The sequence below is a fragment of the Physcomitrium patens genome, chromosome 11 (genome assembly GCF_059467195.1).
Source record: "Physcomitrium patens ecotype Gransden chromosome 11, ASM5946719v1, whole genome shotgun sequence".
In the NCBI taxonomy this organism is placed as follows: Eukaryota; Viridiplantae; Streptophyta; class Bryopsida; order Funariales; family Funariaceae; genus Physcomitrium; species Physcomitrium patens.
The window spans coordinates 6146118-6173584 of record NC_143420.1 but is presented as its reverse complement, the minus strand read 5'-3'; the positions used below and the strand labels follow the sequence as shown (position 1 = coordinate 6173584).

The window sequence follows — 27467 nt, the reverse complement described above, 5'->3', positions numbered from 1 at the left end:
AATTCATTTCCTTGTATTTTTATTATGGTTAGAAATAAAATAAAACTTGGAAACGATATGCAAAGTCTAAATGCGTTAGGCATCACAACTTAGTCATGACTTACTACAACTGCATCAGCAAATGTGAGTGAGAGAAAATTCTTATTTGGTCCATCTTTTCAGGGTCTTTCAACTTCTGAATAATCTTATCACGTAAGATGGACCAATTTTGTTAAGATAATCTGAGCAGTACAATGGAGTTGAGGAAAGATATCTTCAGTACATTCAGTACATGTAGCATGTATATGTTGTAATAAATAGGTTTCTGAGTGACGTTAGTGAGTTACTCAGAATTTAACCAGAATAGGAAAAAAGTAATACCCAGCAAGGAATGTGGCCACTAGAATTGAACATGAGCAACATAAAATCAGTAAGATCTTCAACACATGCGGTTGTAATCGACTGAAGCCCTGGATCACACAGCTTTTCAACATCCAAAGAGCATGATAGAACCAAATTCACTTTGTGGCAGGCAACGCAAGAAAAAAGCAACTGGTCTTAATCAACTTTAGCAACTCTCCATTCAAGAAGCAGCATACATGAAGTCTACTTGATGTACAATTTTTAGTATTTCCGGGTATGGTTTCAAGTTAGCAAGTACAAAATCAGAAGCCGAGCCAACCTTTGACCTCTAGGGGCATGTAACAGGTTCCAGCTTCGAGCAAATAATCAACAAACTTGGACTCTACCTCCCATTGGATACCTAATCCGACATTTTTTTTTTTTTTTTTTTTTTTTTTCTTTCTAAGTTTATGGACAGCATGATATTCCAGCCTAAGCACATAAGAGTATAAGACAAAAAAGAAATACTGCCATGGCTGTTCTGTCCGCAAGTTCTGGACCTCATAGCATCACAAACTTCTTAACTCTTTTCTTGTGTGAGTGTGTGTGTGCTCCCTATATATGTCGCTTTATACACCTTCCCTGTTGTACAAGACTCTGAAACTCGCATGGCGAAGAATTTTAGAAATCAGTAGTAGCCCATCTGCTTGATGTAGGCGGGGTTCATGACGGCCTCCGGATATGGAGAGTCTCGGTCCTCTCTTTCAACATAGCTCTGAGGATATCTCTGGTTTGGCCTGTATCCATTGTATTCATATCCGTGGTCGTGTTCGTGTCGGTATTCGCTAGATCCATAACCGTTGTACCGATGTCTTGTCTCTGGCTCAGATCGGTAGCCACTGTGCATCTGCCTGTACATAGGATCGGGCCTGTAATCGAGTCTGAACTCTCTTGTTTGCCTCGATCGGTAGTCGGGCATGTCGTAACCACCATCAAGGCGGTTGAAGCGGTTGTCATAAGAGCTGGACTGGTTTAAGCTGGTGTTGTAGCGGGGACTACCAGTCACTTCAAATATCGGCATGTGCTTTCCTCTGCTGTAGTTGCTGTGGCCGTGGCTTTGACCGAAGAAATTGCTGAACCTGTTTTTGTGGTGCTTGTGATGTTTACTGTGTCTATCATGGTGAAGTGTGAATGAATCGGACGACATTATGTCCGCTCTTTTGTCCACCTTCCTCGCCTTCTTCAGGACATCGTGCTTGTCCGCATAGCCATATACAACAACCTCCGAACGTGTTGGATCTATGAAAATCTCTTCAACACCTACACCAAGCAGATCCTGTGTGAAAGCCTACCTATAAGGATCCCAATTTGCTACTGAAACCGGGCTGACATCACGAGTTGACAGTCAGCCAAGGGCAAGAATTCAAGGCGCACAGAGCACTCACCATACACTTCACTGATTTCCTCCCGAACTTTTTCCTCGCATTTGTTGCAGCATATGACGACTCTCATTTCCGTCCTCTGCGTGATCACCAACAGCCGTATTAGAATATAGAAAATGCACAAAAGGTTCGAGTATCTCTTGTTAGACACTTAATGATTTCCTTTGCCAAAGATGAAACCATTTTGTCACCGGAATCATGAGTTACTAGGACCCGCAGTACAAGCCCAAAGTGAAGCTGAAATATTCTCACTAAGGGAGAAGCATAGCAATTAAGACTGTACCGGTGAATTCCCTCCAAATCCGTAAGGACTTTGGCGCTGGTTCATCCACCCAGGCTCACCGCGCAAAGCAAACACCTGTTCATGTTGGAAAAAAACATGTCAGCTTACATATGGGTTTCCATAGAAATAGCCTTGCAGCTTACAGATCATGCCATGCGATACAATGGCAAGAATATGTTAGATAAGGAAATGCGTTTCCAAGAGACAAACTCAATATTCCTCTATAGAAGCAAAAACGTCGTGCAACTCTTCGAGCACTCTGCTCAAAAACATTATGCTTAATTATCTTTGTCATCATTCTCATACGGTGGTCATCAGCCACTAGCCTGATCATCGAAAGCTATAAAGAAACCAGTCCAGCCAGAAGAGACCAGCTACCACCTCATGCAAACAAACAAGAGCTTCAAACATGGTGTAGTATGAGTCCATACATCATTGAGACTCATCGCCAACAGTCTCCGGAAAGCACCCTCTCTTGGCAGGCGCGTCGACAGTCTCGAACAAACGCAACACAGTTCTGATTTCCAACTCCACAACGCAGAGACTCACTCACGCACACCACCAATGCAAGAATATTTTTCGAAACGCTACGTCGTTTCTTGAGCGAGAGCAAGGATGAAGACTTTATAGTGACTGCAATACGACGGATTCATAGCACTTAGCAACGGAGTCACACAGTTAAGCGATGCAGTGTGAGAGGAAACGTAACAGACAGACGACGAGGATGAGCATCTGGGATGATAGCTAAACCAGGAAACGACTGAGATCCCAATGCTGCGAAATGCACCCCAAACTGCTTCCAGTTTGCAACAAACTGTGAGGGCCGCTGAAATAGAAGTGTGAACATGTTAGCGACGCCAAGGTTCTGCTTTCGCTAGAGAGAGGGTGTGAGAATTTTCACATGAAGTAACTCGGGCAACTGTTTCCAACTACGTAAGTTCTAGTTCTCTGCGGGTTAAAATAGGGTTCTACATTCGATTGAGTATTAAATTTCTGAGTACCAGAAAGAGTCCAAGTATGTATGCTCTAAGAATGTACCTAGTTTACTTTTTCAAAAGTTTAGTGCCGAACATATAGTAGATTTAATCGAACCTCATGCGCCTGAAGTTTTTCGGAAGAGAATACTCTGTGAGTGGAAATTTCTCTTGTGTCTGTGTAGCTCCTAGGCTGGCTGGGTTCTCTCTCAAGTGCTTCTGTTGGCTCCTCGAGATGAGGATGACAAATGCCCTCATTCTTGCGTACATGAGGAAGGCGAATCTCATTACCGAAGTAAGCAGCCTTGCTGCTTTCTACTCATTTTTCTTCTCGCTACAGTGTCTCAGTGTTGAAAGATGTTCATTCTGTCATGTGATGGGAGGACGTTTGCTGTCATTCAGATATTCCAGAAGACGCAGTATTCCGAGCCACCCATGTACTCACCGCAATATCTTGGTGCAATCTCCCCTCATTTGGACTGCGCTCTTCTTGAGCACCTCTGGGATACATTCCGCTCCGTGGTTCGGCCAACTTCACCTCTCAACATCGTTGTGCACCTGAGTTGCTTGCAGAGAAGCAAGTGGAGGAGAAAATGGTGGAAGTTCTGCCGACTGGATCCACAGCTCCCCAGCGTGTGGCAGTAGCTGTGAGATGCCTACCTCCATACGTACCGAAACCTTCAATTAATGGCGGAAATCACGACCACATCGACGCCCAAAAGTTTCAGTACGCGACAGTTCGTGATTACGCGCATGCGTACTCATCGGGGAGGTTTACTCCAACACAGGTGCATGAATTAGTGGCATGCTACAGGCTGATTTTCTAGCTCCATTTAATCGATGTCGGAAAAAAGAATTGACCCCTCTCTTCATGTAGGTGGCAGAAAGATTCCTCGCGGCAGTAGAGGAAACGCAGAAGATGTCACCTGCATTGAATCTGTTTATTCCTCTGGACGCACAAAACGTTCTGTCCCAAGCTGCAGCCTCAACGGAACGATACCGTGAAGGTATCGATTTATTGCAACATATTTTCTGCACCTCAGAAGTGATGTGACAATAATACTGTAGTTTTCTGTGCAATTATCCACACCTTAAGCGGTTCAAGAAAACGTTACGTACGATTTTCAGGTAATTGCAATATCATGTTTGTATGATGATTTCTCAGTGTAAATCTTGTGTATCTTTCGCAGGAGGGCAATTATCTGTGCTGGATGGAATCCTGATTGCGGTGAAAGACGAGATTGACTGTCTTCCTTACCCCACCACTGGCATGAACAACTTGACATAATTTCTAGTTATGACATTCAATCTCGATTCTACCTATTGTCACCGTGGACCCAAATCTCGCAGCAACTTTATGTAATGCACAGTCTTCTATCAGACATCGGCATTGCCATTTGCGTTTCCGATTCAGCTAATTCGTTGGATTGGTTGGTTTGTTGTAACGATTTGCAGGAGGATGCACATGGCTTGACAAAACAAGACAAGTGACAGAGGACGCTGCGGTTGTGAAGCGCTTGCGGGAATGTGGAGCGATTATGGTTGGCAATACCAACATGCACGAGCTAGGTGCTGGTACCACCGGGATCAATCCTCATTATGGGTATGTACGAAATCTTTCGTGGGTCTACCTCTGCCCCTGTACGTTGATTCAAGATCGTGAAGTGGAGCTCACACGTTGTGTTGCATGCAGGACTACTCGTAATCCCCATGACAGAACGAGGATCTCGGGAGGTTCATCAGGGGGATCTGCTGCAACTGTGGCTGCTGGCCTTTGTCCAATCGCATTGGGTGTGGACGGAGGAGGTATTCGCTCGTTTTCTTAAACTTTTCTCTCCCTTCTTCAGAGCACATAGAGGAGATGGCATATTCTGAGAGCGTTGCCAGTTACCTATCCGAGATGATATCTAATGAAATTGTGCAGGCTCCGTGCGAATGCCGGCCAGTTTGTGTGGGATAGTGGGCCTCAAGCCGACTTTTGGCCGAATAACTAAATCTGGGTGCGTTCTTCTGCTCTTTGAATTTAATGTCGTAACAAATTGCCCTTCAGATCGGGAACACAATTCTGATTGAAATCAAATTGCAGTGAAACAGGAGTTAATCTTGACTATTTATTAGCTTACGGTTCGTGTTCTAATTGCATCACATAACCATGACGGTGGTGGGTGCAGTCTTTTGCCTTTAAACTGGACAATAGGAATGTTAGGAACTCTCACGGGTTCTGTGGAGGACGCCTATATTATGTACGTAAATCAGTTAGTCACCCTTCAAAACTCTCTAGTTAATTATCCCTTACAAAATATTGCCAATAGATCGGTTCTGACGATCCAAATGTATGCTTCTGCAGATATGCAGCTAAGCAAGGGCACCTCCCCTCCGACAAACTTTTGTCGTTTCCTGTAAGTTCTCTTTTTCGCAAACAAGTACCAGCGAAGTGGGATTAGTCTCGTCTTCCCTCGAATCACCTCTTTATAATGGTTGCGTGTAATCTCTCCCCCTGCAAATGAAAGTTTTGATCCCGCCTTCGACTGTTTGTTCGCATGACACTAGCCTCCCGCAACTTTACCTCTTCTGAATGACTCTCAAACGGAGTCAACGAACATGGCGAAGTTGATTGGCGATGTGAAGTTTGCAAAATTTCCTAAGGTGAACCACAGCTTTTGTTATAAGCTTCTGTATGTTCAAATATGTGAGAATCGAAACTTAAGAGGTTTGCATATATTTTGAAATTGTCTGGGAGGGGGGGTTTCGAGCAGTGGTTTAACGACACCGACGATCCCGTCGGACGTATTTGTGATAAAGCCTTACAGCTAGTACAGGGTACCTACGGATGTAAAGTAAGTGCCTTGAAGCCTTAAGAAAAAACTTTGTTATCGTGAATTCAAGGTCTGGTATGCCATTTTACGTTGTGGTATGCTATGAATCACCGCAGGAACTCAGGCCGCAACGTACAGAAGTTGGATGTCTGGTAAGGGGCATCCAGCAAGGTTTGGTTGAGATTGAGTGTAATTACTTCCGGCCTGACTGCAGGTGGTGGATGTCTCCATCCCAGAGCTTCAGGCGATGCGATTGGCACATTATATAACGATTGGCAGTGAATGCAGTGCCGCTCTTGGTGTCCAATATGAAAATGTGTGCGTGACCTTTTTAAAAAAAATTCTACTGCTAGCAATTCAATATTGATTAATATCCGTGTTCGAGCTTTTGGCTCCCTTGGCTCCACACAATACGCCTGAGAACTGGCATTATGAAATTGTGTTGCTGACAGAGGTCAAAAGGTATCAGGGGGAGACGTGCGGTCTACAATTACAATTTTTCAGTGTTTCAACAACCGAGAGTATGTCACAGCACCACGTATAAGGTGTGCATTGGTTAATGGCAAAAAATCGTTCTGTGCTCAAAACCCAGAGATTGCTAGAATAGTCTGCACGATAAGGAATTATTAACATTGCATCCAGATCTGTCAGTTATCAATCATTTTGACCGCCATCATCAAGTATACATTTCTCAGCCTGTGCAGAATTTTCAAGAATTTGAAAATAATCCGAGTGAAACCTTTTTGTGCCGATTCACTCCGTCCAGGTCTCGTTGCATGCAACACCATATGGATATCTTCGAGAAGGCAGATTTTATTGTCACTCCGACCACTGCGTAAGTCTATCAATTTAGATTTAGTAAGCAGACAATTACATCCTAGAAATGGATAGCTATTCTGAGATGCCACACAACTGTTGCCGTGAAATGTGACTTATATGTGTAGAATTTGATTAAGTTCCAGTCACTGACTTAATCCTGATCATGTCCTGTTCAGGTGTACAGCGTCACCAGTCAGGGAAGTTGCGGAGAAATACGGGGAGCTTGACTACCAAAATGGAGGTAAATTGGATATTGGAAACTATGAACTTTCACCCTTTTTGCCGACAACACACAGAAGTTATCTGCTCTCGAGAGTATTGTTGGATTGCTGGCTCAGGTTGTGGTGGTGTGTTTGCAGGCAAGTTGATGCGCTTTATAATCGCTGGAAATCTTAGGTCTGCCAGCAATTTCTATACCGGTACGTTTCTTGCCCAAAATCATGCATTTCAGAAATAATGTTGGATTCACATGGCTGTGGCATTGCTAAGCTCAGCATCACATTGAGGCATTTATTTCACCCTGGCACCGAAACAAGCAAGAATCTGCGCCCTCCTTCGTATATGAATAATGACAACGAAATTTGGCATCGGTGTGTAGGTAGGGTATGATGACAAAGGGTTGCCAATAGGGCTCCAGCTGATTGGGAGGCCATGGTCAGAAGCTACACTGCTGCGAATGGCAATTGCATTTGAGGTATTCAAATTCGTTTAAAGTAATAGAACCAGAATGAATGCACAAGAAGTGATAGTACTCACTCAGCTTTAAAAAGAAACCACTTTCTTTGGGTGGCAGCGCGCAGAATTGCAACTTGCTCATACAATGTGTAATCTTATGTATTTTTCTTGAATGCAGAAAATTTGTGCACCTCAACTCCAACCTGAAGTCTATTTCGACCTCCTGAAATGATTCAACCAGAACCAAGGTGAAAGCACCTGTTATTGAGCGGGTTTCGTCGAGTTCGGACATAGCTGTTATGTACATGACTCAGACTGTTCATGCTTACATCCCGACCATTACTGCGTTGTCCTACCTTTGGTGTGACAGATGCAGTAGACACGAGAAGTGACGAATGTGCCACACGTACATATACTCGTCTTGATTCGGCTACACATGAAGTTCGTTAAGGTAGAGGTCAGTAGTAGACTTCATTATTTGTAAGATGACAATAACCTGTAAGGTCCTTGAGTACAGTCTGTCATTTGAGCGTAGTTGTATAATTCACAATCAACCAACGAAGATAGGTGTCGTTGCTGCTGTAATACAGTAGCAGAAGTTGGCCTAATTGGATGAGAGGCTGCCGCTGTACTGGGGCCATTATTCTTCCTCAAAAATCTTGTACTGTAATTGTGTCGTCAATAAGATGTAGTTCATGTCGGTGATACATTTCTCTAAAATTGACGTACAAATTGACTCGAATATTGATGGATTGACCTCTCTGTTCAGCTTAAAAGACACCCTCCTTACGTGTCTCCGAATTTAGATATCATATTAGTCTATCTAAGTAATGAACAAAATCTGTGGGACTTCATTTCAAAGGATGCAGAGATCGTGATTGAATTTCTTCGATTATTTCGACCATTATAAGGCACTATCCGCTCATGTAAAATTACTCCGCTGGTTGAACTAGAGTTTGACTGGAATTCGACTTCATGAATCGATGTGTCGAATTGACAAGAGCATGTACAAAATCACGTCTATGGAGTAAATTCCATCCAAGAGTTGTTTCCGAACAATCAAGTTAGCACCACACAAGCTATCTACTAGTGCTGGTGGAACTCTCATTTGGTATCAGCCCTTATTGCAACCACGGTCCATAATAGCACTCGTTACACGCGAAAAGAATTTTCTAGCAATCATCAGTAAATGATGCATGTGTCGGAGAAGGAGGCTCATTCATGACCGCTAGGGTCAAAAACCTAAAATCCCATCTACTAAATTCCTCAGAGGAACGTGAAGCTAGTGACCACGCTGAGTGGAACCGTGAACCTCCCGGGTAATTAATACCCACCCTTCCACATCTACCAGCCTCCATGTCTAGTGTTCAGTCCTTCGATTGATTTTGTATTTGTTAAAAAATATATTCTGCCCAGCCCGCTGCCCATTCACAAGCTGAGGAAGCGAGCGAGCTAGGCAAATCCCCAGATGAGAGGGAGGGACACAATGATGCTCCGGAGGGTTCCGCCGCGCCGCTAAAGGGGGCTCCGAGAGTAGCTGCCGTGCGCACAGTTTGTCTTAAGTCCAAGTGACTGTTCAATTACAATGAAGAAAAAAGATATACAAAGCTCAGTTTTGATCCTTACTGCCTTGCACAAACCTCGTGGTAAAAGGATCACTGTAGTAGACTAGCGTAGTACATTAGGGTTTTTCCACTCGAGGATGTGGTGACTGATTAACTGACTGTGGTGATGTAAGCTATATCAGTCAGAACTAAAGATGGTGTTGTACGCGAAGGTATTCAAGACTGGGTTGGCCTACGCTCCGGTGGCTCCCACTGCCTCATAAGAAGGAAGGACGATAGAACGAGCGCGTAAGGACGACAGGGTAGAGCTTGAAATGATCGCAGCTGCTGCAAACCTAGGCAAGTACACAGCATTTAATCCAGCTTGCGCCACTCTAGGCGAAAACCTCCCCAAGGGTTTAACTTAAAGTAGCAAAAGATTTCTCTTAAATACGCATTTGATTGAAGTTTGGTTAGATGAGTAAAAAGTAAAAACAAAAATGGATTACCTACGGCAGTGTGTAGTGATAGCATATTTTGTAGGGGGTCGGCCCATGGCCAAATCACTGCAAGCTCGGTTAGGTCAGCCAAAATTAGAAGTTAAAGACGAGGTGCAGCTTGGTCGTGATTTAGAATACAAATTTTTTCAAGTGGCTAGAAAAAATGAATTAACATTGCAGAAAATACTCATGCAAACCCTGCACATCTCACAATGAGGAACCTGCATCCTCCAACTGTGGATGGCAGGGTTGAATCCAAATTGCTCCGTTAACATGAAAATGATGACGTAGATAACCCCCTAAAAGAAATATTAGACAAGCTCATAAGCAATGCTCATGACCTCATACAAAGCCTTGAGACATTGCTAGGTAGGGACAAGGGCAATCACATATTTTGTATTACCCTCACAAACAATAGCCCCTTCAATCTAATAATAGGTGCATTTAATCCAATCATAGAGAGTATCACATACATATAGGTGGACTATAATAACTTCCACTATAATAACTTCTAGATTTGGTGTAGGTAATGTTTGTCCATCTCATATTTGATACAAAAATGCTCATTATTGTAAAGTCTAAGACAAATTGAGACATTTGCAATACAATTGTAAGTTACATTAAATCCAAGCCAACCCACTCCATTGGAGAGAACCACTCTATAGCCAAAAATGAATCAACCAACACCAAAAGAAGTAGAGATCTGACCTCCTCTTTCTACATAAGAAATTGCAGTGCCTTCATCTAAAATACCAACTAATGAATCTATAGTTAGCCTTGATAGTTTGTTGAAAGGTGGCGGCCAATTTCAATATAGGAAGAACAATCACAAAAGAGATAAGGTAAAAACCAAAGACTTGCAATAAAAAAACTTAGAATGGATAATATGACAAGATAGAAAATAGAGTTGAAAATAGAAATTCTTCTTCAACCTAAGTGAGTTTTTGGACATCAATAAACTCAACAAAGCATACAATGAGTAGAATAGAAGGTCGCACAATGAAGAATAAAATACAACAATGATGGTAGAAAATCAAAATGTAGAAGATTGGCAAGTAAATCCCAATTCTCTTTCCAGTACAAAAGTTGGTAGGGCTAGTAGTAGATAAATTCAACCAATTGAGAGGGATAAAAATACAATCTAATCTTGATCCAACCACCAATCTACCAAGACACAATACACTCATGATTTATTTGATTCAACCAACAATAAATGATGAATTCATATCTAATTTACAAATCACTTTGATACAAATGGATTAGATAGAAAAAGGCCTAAGTTTAGAAGAAATTAGAGTAGGAAATCCAATGATAAAGTCATTGATAGAATTGGCATAAGTTACAATACTTGTACCATTTAAATTCAAAATTTCTTGGTTGGACATTGACTTGAAGAAAAGACATACATTGAGATTGATGTTGATAAGAGCTTATTGCAGAAACATCTGAGGCATGATAAAGAACTTTCAAATGGCATACTAGGATATAAACAAAACATAATAAAAAAAAACATTCTAGTCTCTAGATATCTCTATTAGAGACTAAAATGCACAAATCAAGAATTCTCAACATATTTTACCTCCATGTTCAATAAATTGTTGTACAGCTAGGAGTTGACCACCAAGTTTATAACTTTACTTGCCTATAATTAGTTGTCAAGTAAAATTGTGGTGGAAAAGGACGAATGGCTGAAGTCTTTGCATTGCCATTTTTTTTACTTTATGTAATAAAAAAAAGTTGGAAGATCCTTCTTTTGAAAGAAACAAGGAATGACTCTCAAGTTCAACGATCTCACTTCTCTCCTATTCTAAAATGTAAAGATTATCATAATAGTATAAAATATACAAGGATTAAATGACCTTGTTAAAATTAAAATAATATATAATTATTTTTAGCATTATATATTCAATATTAAAATTTTATGTATTTAAAAATATAAGCTAAGAGGTACAAAATTAATAACAATCAAGGATTAGGTTTTTCAAGAGGCGAGTTTCTTTGGCCAAAAAGTAGATGTGGCCTATAATGAATAATATGAGGTAGACATCAATAATAGAGGCATCAAAATGTGGATTTTTTCTAGTATAGTACATTTTATAGAGTCATTGAGCCCTTGGTTTAGATGAAGGCAATGGATTTTATTCTAAAAGATAGCAAGAAATGATATAATCTTAAATATGTATGCCTTGCATATCATACATAAGTGTTATGAACTATGGAATGAATTATTAGCCATCTTGGTCGTGGATTATAAGTGGATTATAACAAGAAATTGAAATTTTATCAAACAAAATTGTGACAAATCTAAGGTCCATGGGACAATAATTTTTGATATAGAATGGAAGATCTTCAATACCTTTATAACATTTTGCAAATGAAAGATAACTATTTGACCTCTCATATGCTTTATTTTAGTTAAAATAGTAGAAGACAAGATATCATTTACATCATGGCCCAACTTAACTACACATACGTTTTTAGATCACTTGGTGGTATCCCTATAAACTTTGAATATGTGATCCTTGAGAATATCATGTACTTGAACTATCTGACTATTTGGCAATAGGTCTAACTATAGTCTACAATGTAGCAGAAGTTGACATATGTAATGAGCACCTAATACCTCCTAAATACCAAAGAGCAAACTCAAATCTAAAAATTGCAAAGGTTACATCATTTTTATTTTTATTTTTTTTAATTTTTTTTTCCCATAAACTTTGCTACTTTATATAATATTATTAAGACTATTGTGTTAATAGAGCTACTCAACAAAACCAAAAAAAAAGACTCTATACAAAGCAAAATTATCTAAGTAGTAGCTGATCTATAAAGACAATTTATGAAGTGCCATTTGCCATGCTCGATTGGCTAATTGTGCAAAACTCTTTTAATATAAAAAAAGCAAAAAAGCTATAGGAAAAAATATCCATTTTCAATTGAAGTAGCAAAAAGTAAGTTATATATATATATATATATAACTTTTTTTAGACCTACAAAAACTAATCAACCACAATTCACATCATAAAATTAGTGGATAAATTTAACAAGATACAAATTAGTTTATTTAATTTGAAAAAAGTGTAAGCTTGAAGAGATCCATGACTCTAGCCAAATCTATAGTAACAATAAAAGATATGTATAGAAGTAAATCTCTTTGTTAAGATAGAATTATTTTTAAATTTAATGAAGCATTTTGCAACATAGTGGAACTAAAATACTTTGTAATGCTTTAATAGAGTATCTATAAAAGACACCTCCCACCAAGAATGATCCAAGGATTAATAGCATTGATCCTTGAAAGAAGAATAAGGCAAAATCTATCAAATTAGAGACCAATTACTCTTCTTAATGTTGGTTATAAGATTTATACAAAGGTTATGCAATTGTAGCCTCAATCAAATCTTATGAACACTATTAGTATAAACTAATATATATTTTTATTTAATTATTTTATATTAAATAATCTATTATTGATATATGAAATTATGATATGGATTGAGAAATTTGAAGAATCAGTCTTCTTCTTAAAACTTGATTTTTTGAAAGTATATGATATTATGGACTAAAACTTCTTATTTTATATAAAAGAAACAATGGAATTACTTAGAAAATTCAACAACATGGTTAGTCTATTATTTAATGGTACAAAAGCATGTGTAAAGATCAATAGATTACTCTCTAAATCTTTTAAGGTTAAAAGAGAAGTGAAGCAAAGCTGCTCGCTAACTTCTTAATTATTCTTCATTGTGGCAAAAGTGTTTAACTCAGTAATCATAAAAGAAACAGGTTTGGGATTAATAAAAAGAATACAACTACCTATAGTTCACTAATAACAAATTATGGCACCATATGTAGATGACACTTCCTTGACATTGCTAGAAAAAAAAAATATACTATATTATATATATGCTTGAAATCTTTTGCTTTGAATCAAGTTTTATATTGAACTAGAATAAATTAAATGGATATTGGGAAAACAATTATATCACCATCCGCCTTCTATACACCACCAAACTAATTATTATATGGGCAAATAATAACAAGATAAGTAAATTACTAGGAACACCATTTGGACTTTTTTCTAACATCAACAGGTTTTGATTCCTATTTACAACAAAAAGTTAAGCTACTAGTACTCAAAAATAACTAATGCCACTAATAGAGGAACCAATTATTAATAGCATCTTATTATTCATAATTTTCTATTTTATTTTTTTTTTCTAAAAAAAAAAAAAAAAAAAAAAAAAAAAAAAACATGGTAAAGATTAAAGCCTTCATAAATAACTATCTTACAAGAGAAACTATGCAATACGCTTGTACTAAGTACAATATTATCAACTTCTAAATAGAGGTGGAATCAATTTCATCAATTCAATGGATGTAGTAGTTGCCTTGTTAGTCAAATGGATAGTTAAGGCAATGGAATCATATAATTCCAACTTACACATGATGTTGCAATACCATCTTAGTCAATTTTAATCTTATTGAAGAAAGAAATGGTAACCAAGTCGATAATTTTTTTATTATTAAAAAGCATCAAAGTAGACAAGGACCAAAGGCATAGAATAGAATTAAGATGGCATAAAAAATACCTCTTTCCTAAGGAGACATCTCTCATTCCAAGTTATCAAGAAAAATGGATCAACTACAATATTTGATATTCTTCAAATATCAATAATATTAGACTTAGTTTTTCCAAAACAAGGGCATGAAAACTACATAAATATGGTCAAAAAATATATATAGAGATCTTTAGATAAATGGTCAATTTATGAGTTTTTTAGAAGGCTAAGATGACAATAGCTTATTACCAAGGGAGGAAAAAACATGGAAGATGCTAATCAACACAATAGCCCAACAAAGGCAACAACTTCTTTCTATCTAATTCAAAGGCTATAAGTTGGTGAATAAGTGGAATTATTTTTTGATAAAGATACTTAATTACTTGTGATGACGTGGCAAATAAATATGACATATCAAGTCAATCTAAATTCTACTAAATTCTAAATACTCTTGTAGGTCATATTATATAGTATAATCAGAAGGATCAATAGTCTAATCAAAGTTATGTAAGATTAGACGCAAGTCCAAAACAAGGAAGTAAAGAGTAGAGATCTTAGAGCAACATATGCAATTGGTATATCCAAAAGGATCCAAATCATACTCTTGTCAAGAGTTCAAAGAAATAAGGCCATCCATTTCCACTATACTAGAGTTGATTGATTAGTGCAAAATCTTGGGCAATTTTAATAGATAGGATAAATACCCTTAATGCAATATTTTACAAAGCTAAGCCAATTTCTACTCAAGAAATACTATATATTTTCTAATATAGTAATATAAAAATAAAAAGGATATTACTACCTAGATTCAAATTAAAATGGACAAATATATGAGATACAAAATATGCTCAAAAGAAAGTGGGACTCATGTGGTTGACATGGCATTGAGTCTTGGCAATGGATTCTTAGAAGGACATATTATGTTACACCATCAACTAATGTTGCTCAGTTTACTTGATCAATACCAAAAAAAAACTATGCTTCACAGATATTAAGAGTGTAATTTTGTAATAATAGTATGGAAGTAGAGAATTTATATTCTTTAATTATTTACCTTGATCACTAAAAAATCCATAAGATAAAGAAAGTAGATCAACAATAGCATATAAGTAGCTAATCCCTAAGATATGGACCAAAGCTTTTAATTAATATAAGAAATCACCTTATTTAAGACTAGGAACTTATATAATTCTTTCCATTATGGAAACAATATATCTTTGCATATTAAATATCAAGAAGATTTAAAAAGATAAGTTAAATTTGGATTTTGCTTTAAAGGATCATAATATTGGTGCTTTGAATTGAGAAGTATGAGTTAACTTTTAATGGGATACATTGGCAATTAGAAAAAAATATATCACAAGATATGGCTCCAATTCATTGATTATGGTAGGAATGTATGGCTTAAAATGCAAATATACATGATGTGAAGGCTAATATAAATGAAAGAGTATTCTTAGCAATTTTACCAACATTGGTATGTGAATTAGATTTTGGCAATATGAGAGCAAAATAAACCAAAGTGGAAGTTAAGCTAGCCTAGTAATAATCAGGTCTGTAGTACTTAGTATGTAACTTAACACCCTTGACCGGATTTAATTGAGACCATGTATTTTAACTTTCTTGAAATAAAGCAATACATTCTATTTGTATAAAAAAAAAATCCCTAAATGAGATGAAATTGTACAATGAAATTATTTTTATGAGAGGTCATATCATAACACTTCTTGTTAACTAGTAGTTTGATTTGTATACAAATTTTGAAGCAAGATCAATGATTTAATTAATAATTATTGAGATTTTAAAATTAATTAGGCTTTATTTAGGATATGATTATGATATTTTTAGTATTTTTAAAGAATTTGATTAAATTTTATTTAAAATTTTATAAAAATATCTTTAAGATTTTATTACAATTTTATTAAGATTTATTTAGAATTTGATTAGAATATCTTTAAAATTTGATTAGAATTTTTCAAGATTTATTTAGAATTTGATTGAAATTTATTAGGATCTACTTGGAATTTCTTTATGATTTCTTTAGGATTTTTTTAGATAATATTTTAAGACTTTTTAGGAGTTTTTTAGGAATATTTTAGAATTTCTTTAAGATTTTTTTAGAATTTGATTAAGATTTTATTAAGATTGTTAATATTCAATTGAGATTTATTTACAATTCTATTAAGATTATTAGGTTCTTTTTTATTTATAAAATACAAACGTAGCTTCTATAGCTAAGTGCCTAGTACATTTTTAAATAAGATAATACATAATACAACAATGATTAGTTTAAGAACTCTACCTGAAATCAAGCAAAGTTTTGCAACCAATACTTATAGGGCCTTTTTGTAGCTTGACTCTTACTTTCTTGTCTTCCAAATTTTTTGGCTTGATCTTCTTCAAAAAAATCTTTGTTTTTAACTTAAACTTTGTCATCTCTTAGTAATTCACATTCTAAGTATATGAATCTCTATCGACTACTTATCCTTACTCTTTAGGCTTTCTTTCTAATTAATCTACATCAACCAATCTTTAATCAACTTATTAATGTTTACATGTTTTTTAGATTGATCCGATACTTTAGTTTTGTAACAATCATCTTATAAACCATTTTAGAATTTCAATCGCTATCCATTTATTACTAATATGATTGAAAAAAGATGGCTTCTATACTTGTCACTTCTTACTATTGTGATTGTACATATATGGTAGCAATTTATAAAATAACTATTATTCCAATAAAAATATTGCAAAAAATTCCATTGTCAATTTTTTATTACTCTTAGTTGGCTTCTTCTTAAATATCAATTCCCAAATCAATTCACTATTAAATCTTTTTTTAATCACACATAGCTTTCTACTATGGTCCTTTATACTTGTAATGGCTTTAGTAGAAATTGGTGGTTCCATCAAAATTGTATTTGTGCATCATCCATTAGTTCAATTTGAATAAGGTATAGTTTTGAAATCATCATTAGACCAGTTCTTCTTCAGTTGCTTTAATCCTACTCTAAGTTAGTTCATTTTATAAGGTCTTTTCCTAAGTAGCAATAGTACACGGTTTTATAAATGGATCATTATTTTTTTTGTAAAAATTAGCCTAAAAATGCACTAGACATTTGATTGTAGAAGGATATCATCTTATCTTCAAGTTGGATTTACAAACCAAAAAAAAAATACATAAGATGTTTAGAAATATTATAGCAATCTTAAAAAATCTAATCAAACTTATTGCATTAAATTTAATTTCAAATAGCTCTTTGAAAAATCTTTAAAAAATCCTAATTAAATATTAGAGAAATAAATAAAAAAATCTAAATAAATTATAAAAAATTATAAAAAATTATTTATGATATTCTAAGGAAATTATCAAGAAATATTAAAGAAATTATTAGAAATATAAAATAAATCCTAATAAAATCTTACTAAAATCTTAATAAAATTCTAATAGAATTATAAGAAAATCCTAAAAATCTTAACCAAATTTCAAGTAAATCATAACATATCCTAATCAAATCCTAAGTAAATACCACAAAAGATTTTAAACATCAATAAATATTATATTAACCATTAAACTTAATTCAAGCTTTTATACTCAACTTAATTTATTGATTAAAAATAAGCATATAGAATTTGACGATGATATAATTTACAAATCAGGAAATAATGCTTCTAATTGACTTGGATGTTGGCTATCCTTCTTTTTTAATCTCAAAACAAAACTTCTAATTACAATATCTTCTAATTAAACTATTAACTTTATTTCAAAATTTGCAAGATTGTAAAAAAATAAATCAACTATTAACATATAAAGAAATTCTTCCAATATAACTTGTAACCTATTCAAAATATAAAAAATCTTCATTGACCTTCAAAATATAATTTTCAAGACCCTAGCTCACTTGAACCTCACTTATATTTGAATTAACTTTTTAATTAAGTTTAAATTTGCATTATACATTCAATAAAAACATATTTTCAAATACACCAAGTTTCATATGTAGATTTCTTAGAAAATCTATACAATTTACCAAAATAAAATCTTTTTTATTTAATAAAATATAAAGTTGTTTAAAACAACCTTAACTTTGTAAAACTTTCATAAAAGTCAATATGCACTTAACTTCCTCAAAACTAATATTTATAAAAATTCAATTAATTTTTTTAAAAAAAATCATATTTTAATTAACAAAAAAAAATCCTATTTGTTGAATGCTCATAATTTTTACTTCAAGGTTTGATTTTGATTTTGGTTTATAACCACCTATCTATAGATATTAATCTAAGGTTTATCTATAATATTATAAATAAAAAGATTTGTGACATACTTGATTAAAATTTATTAAAAAATATTGAATCAACAATTAATATTAATTATATTGATTAAAGATGAAATTACTCTAATTTTAAAGAATCATTTGGTGTTGTTTAAAATTTACATGTTCTTTTCTTAATAGAAGATAAGAATATTTGAAAAGAGCATTTAACAATTTTTTTATTTTTATAATTGAAAATAGATATTAAATTTAAATCTTGATAAAGACATATTTTCAAGGACATGAATCAAAAAAAAGAGAATCTTAAAACATTCTTATATAATTTAAGAAGAATAAATATTCATTCCAAAATTAATATAGTATTAAGACTAGAATAGCCATTGTCAAAGAAAATAAGAGTATAGACTCTTGAAACTAGATTAAGAAAAAAAATGACATTGACAAGAGTGAAAAAGGGTTTACTCTTGTCTCTCTCTCTCTCTCTCTCTCTCTCTCTCTCTCTCTCTCTCTTTCTCAATATATATATATATATATATATATATATATATATATATATATATATATATTATCTAATTAGGAGATATGTGGCAATATTCTATACAACTTCTTATATGTATTGACTTTGCAAGAATTATACTTTAACTTGAAAAGCAAGTTTTTTATATATGCACCACATAATTAGCTTTTTTTTACAAGCTACTAACATGTGTGACACATAATTAACTTGTTGACCAAGTTTCTAACCTATCAATCAACTACCAACATGTATAAAGTTATATTGTATCTAGGAAGCTTCTAAAAAGCTTTTTAAGAAGATATTATGAAATTAATATACTTTTACCTACTACTACCTAATTATATAGATAATTATTGAAGTAAATATATATATTTGTGATATTATCTTCCCTCTTTTAGAGATGGATTCTATAAAAAGCAATCATCATCTTTCATGGATCTTGCTAATCTTTATCTTAGCTTTGATAGATGTCATCAATAAAAAGTCTCAACTCTCTTTGCTATATTTGCAAGATTCTTTGTTGGCTCCCATATACCTTTATTAATATCATATCTATGCCAATGAATAAGATATTTCAACCTATTTTAGTATTGTATTGAATCTAAGAATTCTTCCACATTAAACTCTTGATTATTATCCACTTCTATAGGAAGATGTAGCATTTATCTTCTTTCCAAGATATTCACTATTTTATATGGCTTAAAAAGAGATATATTGTTATATCACGTGAAGTTTACTTAAGAATGTAGTAGACTCTTAGCTGTGGAAAGAAAGATGGAACTTGCAACAAGATCACCCTAAGAACTCTAATAGAATCATAAATAAATTTTAATTAAATTATAACAATACTAATCAATCTTTAATTAAATCCAAAAGAAGTCTCAAGAACTTACAAAAGAAATACAAAGAAATCATAAATTAATCTTATTAAAATATATATAATAAAAAAATCTTTAAAAAATATTAAAAATAAAGTTTTTAATTGAATCTTAATTAAATCTAAATGTAATCTTCAACAAACCCTAATAAAATCCTATATCAATCTCAATCAAATCTTAATAAAATATAAATCTTAAATAAATCCTAATTAAATTGTAAAAAAAATTTAATCAAATCTTAGATAAATTCTAATCAAATTCTAAGAAAATTCTAAATCTCGATCCTAAACTAAATTGTGATCAAATCTTAAATCTTAATTTTAAACCAAACTCCAATAAAATCCTAAATCCTAATAAAATCCTATTAAGTTGTAAAAAAATCCTAATTAAATCCTAAAAAAATTCTAAACTCTAAATTTAGAATAAATCCTAATAAAGTCATAAATTCTAAATAACTTCAAAAAAATTCAAGTAGATTTTAATCAATTACTATAGCTATTTGAAACCTCAATAAATATTAATTGAATTTTAGATCTTAATTAAAATTATATCCAAACTTCAATCAATAAGTAATTATTAAGCACACAAAATCTGAAAAGAATTCAACTTACAAATTACAAGAAAAGCACTCAAAACCTCTCAATTTTTGGCTATTCTCCCTCTTTCATTTGAATGTTGATCTTTCAACATCAATTTCTCTTTGCTAAATTATTCAATTGCTCTAAAAATTGAATTACGTATAGATATTTAAGTCTTAATTATTTTTAATATATTTTATTTTAATTCAACTAGAAAATATTGCTAGATCTTAGAATTACTCACTAATCCTAAATCTTAAATTTCTAAGATCATAATCTACAAAAACTCTCATATGTTTTAATCTAACTGCTTGATTCATCTTAAATTTCATATATACATTCATAACAAGCACAACAATTAATTATCTAATTTTCATTAATATATATACTACAAAATTTATAAAATCTTAAAATTTATAAACTTATTTTTATTTCTCTAAATTTAAATCCATTGAATACATTATTAATTTTAAAAATACTTCAAAATCTTAATATTAATCCAAATGATATGAAACGAATACTCAAAAATCTTTCTTTAAGTCTACTTTCAAATCCCAGTCTTTGATTTGCAAAAGAATCCTAAAATAGATGCTCAAATTTATGCCTTAGAATTTGATTTCAATCCTAATTGACAACCAGTCCTCTTTAGGTATCAATTTTTGTCTTTTTGAGGTAATTTTTGCTAAAATCAACTTCTAATTCCTTCCTCCATATGACTATATCTTTTATTTTTTTAATATATCTTATTTACCTTATTTATAGTTTTATAAAGTAAATAGAATCTAGTTTCATAAAATGTAGTTCTAACACTAATAATTTTTACTACATGCCTATCATTTATTTATGTTTTTTTATTACATATTTTTAATTAGGCTCTTCTATAATGAAATACTTTCTTTATTCTTTTATCTAATTGCTCAGTTACTATATGACAATATAAAATACATGATGGATTTTCATAAATTCTGGTAGATGTAATCGATAGGCTATAAGATTGATTTATTCACAAATAAGAAATGATCCAAAATTATGGTAATCCAATTTGTTACAAAAGCGGTTAGTTTTCATATTTTAATAAAATAACCATATCTTGTTACCAATATGGATTTGAAGCTGGTCTTTGTGATTGGCATCTTCATTGGTCTTTTGTCATTCTTGATTTTTTTTTAATTGTGCCTTTATTGTTATATGGTGCTCAGATAAATAATTTTTAAAATCTTTTGCCCCAAGATTATCAACTTTTGAGAAGTTAAAAGCATCAAGTTGTCGATAATAATCATAATTAGTAAAAAAAAAAAAATATTATATAGAAGAATGTACCATATTATTATAAGAAAACTTTACCAATGATAAAAGAATTATTCAATCAGCTTATTGGTAGTTGATAGTACATCTTAAATAATACTCCAAAACTTGGTTTATGCACTCCATTTGCCCATCAATTTAAAGATAAAAAACTAAAGAGAGCTTTATATCTAGCTTTAGAATCTTAATAGGAATTTTCAAAAATCTTGATATAAATTCAATCTTCCTATTTGATATAATATCCTTTGATAATCTATTATAATGATAGATATTGTCAAAAAAAATCTTACCTATTTCTTCAATTGTGATAGATTTTTCACATGGTACAAAATGTGCCATCTTAATAAAACAATCTACTATCACGAATCTAGAATCATATGAATCTAAGACTAGAAGATCTATCATAAAATCTATAGAAACAAAAGACCATAGTTGTTCTTGAATAGATAATCGCTAATGAAGTCTATAAGATCAATGATAAGGAATTTTTGATCTTGAATAAATATTACATGATTATACAAAGTTTTTAATTTTGTTTCATATTTGAGGCCATTAAAAATCTTTCAATATTAACTCCAAAGATTTTTTATATCCAAAATGTCAGACTGCAAGAAAGTCATGACAAGCTTGAAATATTTTTATTCTTGCTTCTCTTTTTAGAATATATTATTATTCCTTAAAATATAGTACATTATTCTTGAACTTCAACTTAGAAGTATCATAAGACTTGGAAGAATTATTCTTAATATCATGAACAAGAAGATAACAAGACATACTCAATTGAATTTCTTTGAAAAAGTTTGAATCAATAATCAATATTGATTTCATTGCTTAAAGATGAAAATGCTCTACCTTCAAGAAAATTGTTCTTTTTTTATCAAAAGCTTCATCTCTTTCTTTTGGTGCAAGATAAGAACTCCTTTTGGGATGATGAGTGATTTTTAAATCAAATCTTCATAAAGACATGTTCCAATGGACTTGATAATAATTCAAAATATATGCTGACATGAAATACTTGAGATTCTTGTAATTTGTATACACTGTAATAGATTAAAAGCACCTTCTAGATAATAATGCTGCTTTTGAAATGAATCTATAATTATAAGAAGTTCTTTATTTTAGATCTTGTAATTAATCTTCATTGCTGAAAACTTCTTGAATAGAAAGCTATTAAATCAAATCCATAACAAAGTTAAATTCATAACAAAGTCTCATGCATTTTTTTTGTAAAGAATACCTTCAAAAAGCTAATGTAATACAAGATTGGTACAAAAATAAATGTTGTTTTTAGGACTTCAAAAGATGCATCAACTTCTTTACTCCATTCAAATTTTTCTTTATAGATCAGACATACAAGAGGAGCCATAACTTGAGAAAAGTTATTAATGAAGATATAATAATAATTGAAAAAATTTAAAAAATATTGCACATTTCTAATTGTTTTTGAAAACTTCCAATTCATAATAATTTGAGTCTTTTTGGAATCTATCATAAGTCCTTCATTAGAAATAATGTATCCTAAAAAGTCAACTTAAGTAGTGTAGAATATATACTTTTTTATTTTGGTATGTAAGCTTATATCTTTAAATTTATATAATACATGATGAACATGAAATTTAAGTTCTTTTATATTTTTAGAATAAATTAAAATAACATCTAAATAATAGATAACAAAACCATTAAGAAACTAAAAAAAAATCATTCACAAGATATTGAAAAGTGACTAGTACTTTCATATTAAGGACATGAATCTCAAAAAATTAAAATTTCAATACACTCTTGTATTACTTAAAAAGATTAGGTTTATTTTTGTATAGATCTTTGTTTCATTGAATTGATCAAGAAGTCTAAAATCAAAGATATAAGATACATGTACTTGATGGTGATCTTCTTAAGTCGATAGTCTACACACATCTGCAAAGATCAAATTTTTTTCTTCATAAATAAGATAGGAGCTCCTATTGGAGATTTTAAATGACATTTGTAGTTTTTAGTCAAATTCTTATCAATATAATCCTTTAATGCAATCAACTTATTCGACGATAAGCTATAAATTGGTCCAAAATGGTGGTTGAGTTCTTTCTTAAAGATCAATTGAACAATCATAAGATCAATGTTTTGGAAGAATATCTATATCTATATCTATATATATATATATTAAAAATATCTTAGAAATCTTGATATTGGCTAAAAATACTACTTAACAACTTTGTATTATCAAAAATAGGCATGGCATATATATCAAAAGATGATCCTTCTATTGCCACATATATAAAAGCTCTTGCACCAACTACTAAAAGTTTAGATGTATTAGACTTTTGTATTTTTACTTCATTAAGAATTTTTTTGGATTAAATTGTAATAAAAATTAAGATTATAAGAAATTGAATCTATTTGAAGATTATATTTTTCTAGCTACAATAATCTTAAAATAATCAGGTTAAAAAGAGATCATATCACATTAAATATTACTATGCTATTATGATCTTTAATTACTACATCTAAAGAAGTAGTTTTATGGCTAACATTTTCAAATGACAATAAACAACCATCTATAACTTCTACATGTATGAATTTAGTTTTCTTGACTAAAAATGTTTCTTATTTTTTGACGAAGTCTTTATCTACAAAATAAGTTGAGACTCTTAAATCTAATAATGCAAGGACTTTGTGATTTTTAGGTCATAAATACATATCTATTGTAAAACAAGGTGATGGATCTCAGAATAGAATAGAACCTTTATTAGATATTCTACACAATTCCAATTGCATGGTCTTTATTGTAGTTGGAAAAAATTATTTTTCAATACATTGTTTTTTTAGACAACAATGTTCTTTATTTTGTAATTGCATTGCTTCTTTGAATGATGTTGAGTAGTAAGCTTAGCTTCTCTACAATATAAGTACAAATCCTCTTGATGATTTCAAATCTTTTTTTTCTTAGAGAGAAGTTTAAAACATATTATATCAATTTGCATTGGTTTTGGTCATGATGAATAAGTTTTTAAAAATTCAAGAGATTCCGTTATTACTTGACTCGTTCTTTTTTAGCCAAATCTTTATTCTTGACACCTTTTAAAGAATCAACTATTGCATGCAATGGCTTAAGGAATAAATTATTTCAAAGAATTTATATTTGGTATTATTAATAATAAATCTTTGACATTATCTTTCAACCCATATTTAAATTGATTGATAAGAGCTTTGTCATTCCAATCCATATTGCAATCAAAGTTTTGGAATTTAGCAGCATATATGGTAGTTGACTATAATTCTTATTGTAAAAATAAGAACTTGATTTTTGCAAAAAATTTTGATTATTTTTTCCAAATGTAGTTGTAAACACTTCTAAAAATCAATTCAAATCATAGAGTCATGAATCCTATTCCATCAAAGGTGTAAACCAAGAGAGAGCACTTTCAAAAAGAAGTATGCTTATGAATCCAACTTAAATAAATCCATCAAGGTGTTGGAAAAGATGCAATCTTAAATAGAACTTAATTTATTACAAAAATCCTTAAAATTTTGATCTTGTTCCATTAAACTTCTCAAGCATACTAATCATTGCTTCCTTCATACTTGTAAAAGCAAGACTTCTTGAATTTGGTTGTGAGGTTGATTTATTTGCTTCTATCAATTGTAGATTTTTTTGGCATAAATTCTATACTTCTTTTGTAGTTGTAGAAATAGTACTTCTATAGTTGGCATTAGTGATGTGTAAAATTTCCACCCTAGGAGTATTGACAAGTTCATAAAAATTTGCGATAGTTGCAAATTTATTCTCAATTCTATCAAATATAGCATCTATGATTTTTCCTTCTATTTCAAACAACTTAGTAAATCCACAAGTCAAATTAGAGGAGGATAATCCACAACTTCTAATGTCAAATGAAAATTTCTACAAAGAAGGGTGGTTTGCTTTCTTTAAGGAAAAAAACTATGTTAGAAAACTAAATTGTTTGTTTAAAAGTGGATAGTCTGCAACCTTCAAAATATAACAATAGAAGTAGAATAATCAACTTACTTCTAAAATAAGGCAAAAATAATGAATTAGCACTCTTGTTAAACTATCAAAGATATGAATTAAAACAAAGAGAATTTTAAAACATACTTGTGTAATTTAAGAAGAATAAGTATTTATTTTAAAAGTAATATAGTATTAAAAATAGAATGGGCATTGCCAAGGACAAAAAGAGTATATACTCTTGAAACTAGACTAAGAACAAGAAAGACATTGATAAGAATAAAGAAGGCTTCATTTTTGCCTCCATATATACTGCTTAACTAAGAGCTATGTAGTAATGGTCTTTAGGACCTCCAACATGTGTTGACTTTGCAAGACACATATTTTAATTTGGAAGGTAAGTTTTCTATATGTGCACCACATAATTAGCTTTTTTCACATTCTACTATCATGTGTAACATGTCATTAATTTATTGACCAAGTTTCCAACTTATTAATCAACTACCAACATATTCCATCTATGAAGCTTCTAAGAAGCTATTTTAGAAGATATTATGAAATTAATCTATTTTTACCTACTTCTATCTAATCATATAGATAATTATTGGAATATATATATATATATATATATATATCCATGATACATGTTTTAATAGACTTGATAATAATTTAAAATATATATTGATACAAAATATTGAAGGTTCTTATAATATATATAAATAGTTATTAGACTAGAAGTACTTTCCAAATAATAGCCCTATTTTTGAAATGAATCCACAATTGCAAGAAACTCTTTCTTGTGGATCTTGTAATTAATCTTTATTGTTAAAAAATTTCTTGAATGGAAAGCTACTAGATGATATTTGTCATTTGTTCCTATTTGTGATAATATTGCATCAAAAGTAAACTTTGATGTATCTATTTTCATAAAAAAAATACCTTAATAAAATCAATGCAATACAAAATTAGAATTGTAGTAAAAGATGTCTTTAAAGCTTCAATTGTAGCTTCAACTTCTTTATTCTATATAAGTTTGTCTTTATAAGTCAAACGTATAAGTAGAATTGCAACTTGAAAGAAATTCTTGATAAAGATCACATAATAATTTATAAATTATTTAATATTTTTTTATTGGATTAAATATTTTATTTAAAAATTATAAATTATAAATATATATATATATAGTCATTATTTTTCTACTTTTTAACCTAGTTTACATTATCATAATTAATTAATAATATTTATACATAAAATTAGAATTGTCCAATATACCATCAAAATCTTAAAATTAATTAGTATTAGTTAGTATTAATCCTTGGAAAAATATTTATATATGCATTTGTTATCTCTCTACTTTTCAAACATGGTTTACATTATCATAATCAATTAATAGTATTTATACATGAAAATTGGAACTGTCCAATATTGCATCAAAATCTCAAATGCTATTTTCTTACTTATTAACTAAATTTCAAAATATTCGTTGCAATCCTACTGTTTATGGTTATCTTCGTACAAATAGATTTGTCCTCTACAGATCAATCCACCCATTCATTATTTGTATTAAATAATTAAGAATTAAAGCTGACCTTGAGTAGAGATTAAGAATACCATAAATTAAGAATACGGTTTTATTTTGGGAGAGGATCACACATACATCCATGTATCAAAATGGATCAACCTGTTGTTCAAATCAATTAAATCTTTAAGAATGTGGTCAATAATAATTTCGTAACTTATTTCTAGGCTCACAAGTTTTGATCCCCGAGTACCAGAACATTTAAAATGGCAACCCTAGGTTCAGTAAACCCACCTATTCTCTTTTTAAAGAGGTGCCTACTTCTGAAATGATTTTTATTGTTTTGTGAATTAAAATAAAGAGATAAAGAAGAAAGTATATCCTTCAACACTGGAATCTGGTGTAGCACTGTCTCGACTAGTTTAAGAATTGTGATTTGAAGTAGAAAACAAAAAACCAACGAGTTCATACTTTGGTACATACTTGAACCTGA

General features: G+C 31.8%; 2 protein-coding genes across 2 annotated transcripts; one reads left to right on the top strand and one right to left on the bottom strand.

Annotated features, from left to right (window-relative positions):
- Positions 1–589: 589 nt before the first annotated feature.
- Positions 590–2686, bottom strand: LOC112288330 (uncharacterized). The gene is made up of 4 exons (XM_024532432.3): positions 2478–2686; positions 2047–2121; positions 1767–1842; positions 590–1641 (listed from the first exon to the last, which is right to left on the bottom strand). Exons 1-4 carry the CDS (start codon positions 2490–2492, stop codon positions 1010–1012), a joined length of 798 nt encoding a protein of 265 aa, XP_024388200.1. The 5' UTR covers positions 2493–2686; the 3' UTR covers positions 590–1009.
- A 485-nt stretch (positions 2687–3171) lies between these two features.
- Positions 3172–8050, top strand: LOC112288332 (fatty acid amide hydrolase-like). The gene is given in 19 exon segments (XM_090254201.1): positions 3172–3315; positions 3423–3808; positions 3898–4027; positions 4211–4288; positions 4476–4623; positions 4714–4826; positions 4945–5020; positions 5192–5263; positions 5368–5419; positions 5571–5666; positions 5777–5857; positions 6051–6154; positions 6289–6381; positions 6603–6671; positions 6832–6896; positions 7015–7045; positions 7047–7074; positions 7254–7349; positions 7509–8050. Coding segments are annotated over 18 exon segments (1581 nt in total). The 5' UTR covers positions 3172–3315; positions 3423–3613; the 3' UTR covers positions 7563–8050.
- Positions 8051–27467: the final 19417 nt, after the last annotated feature.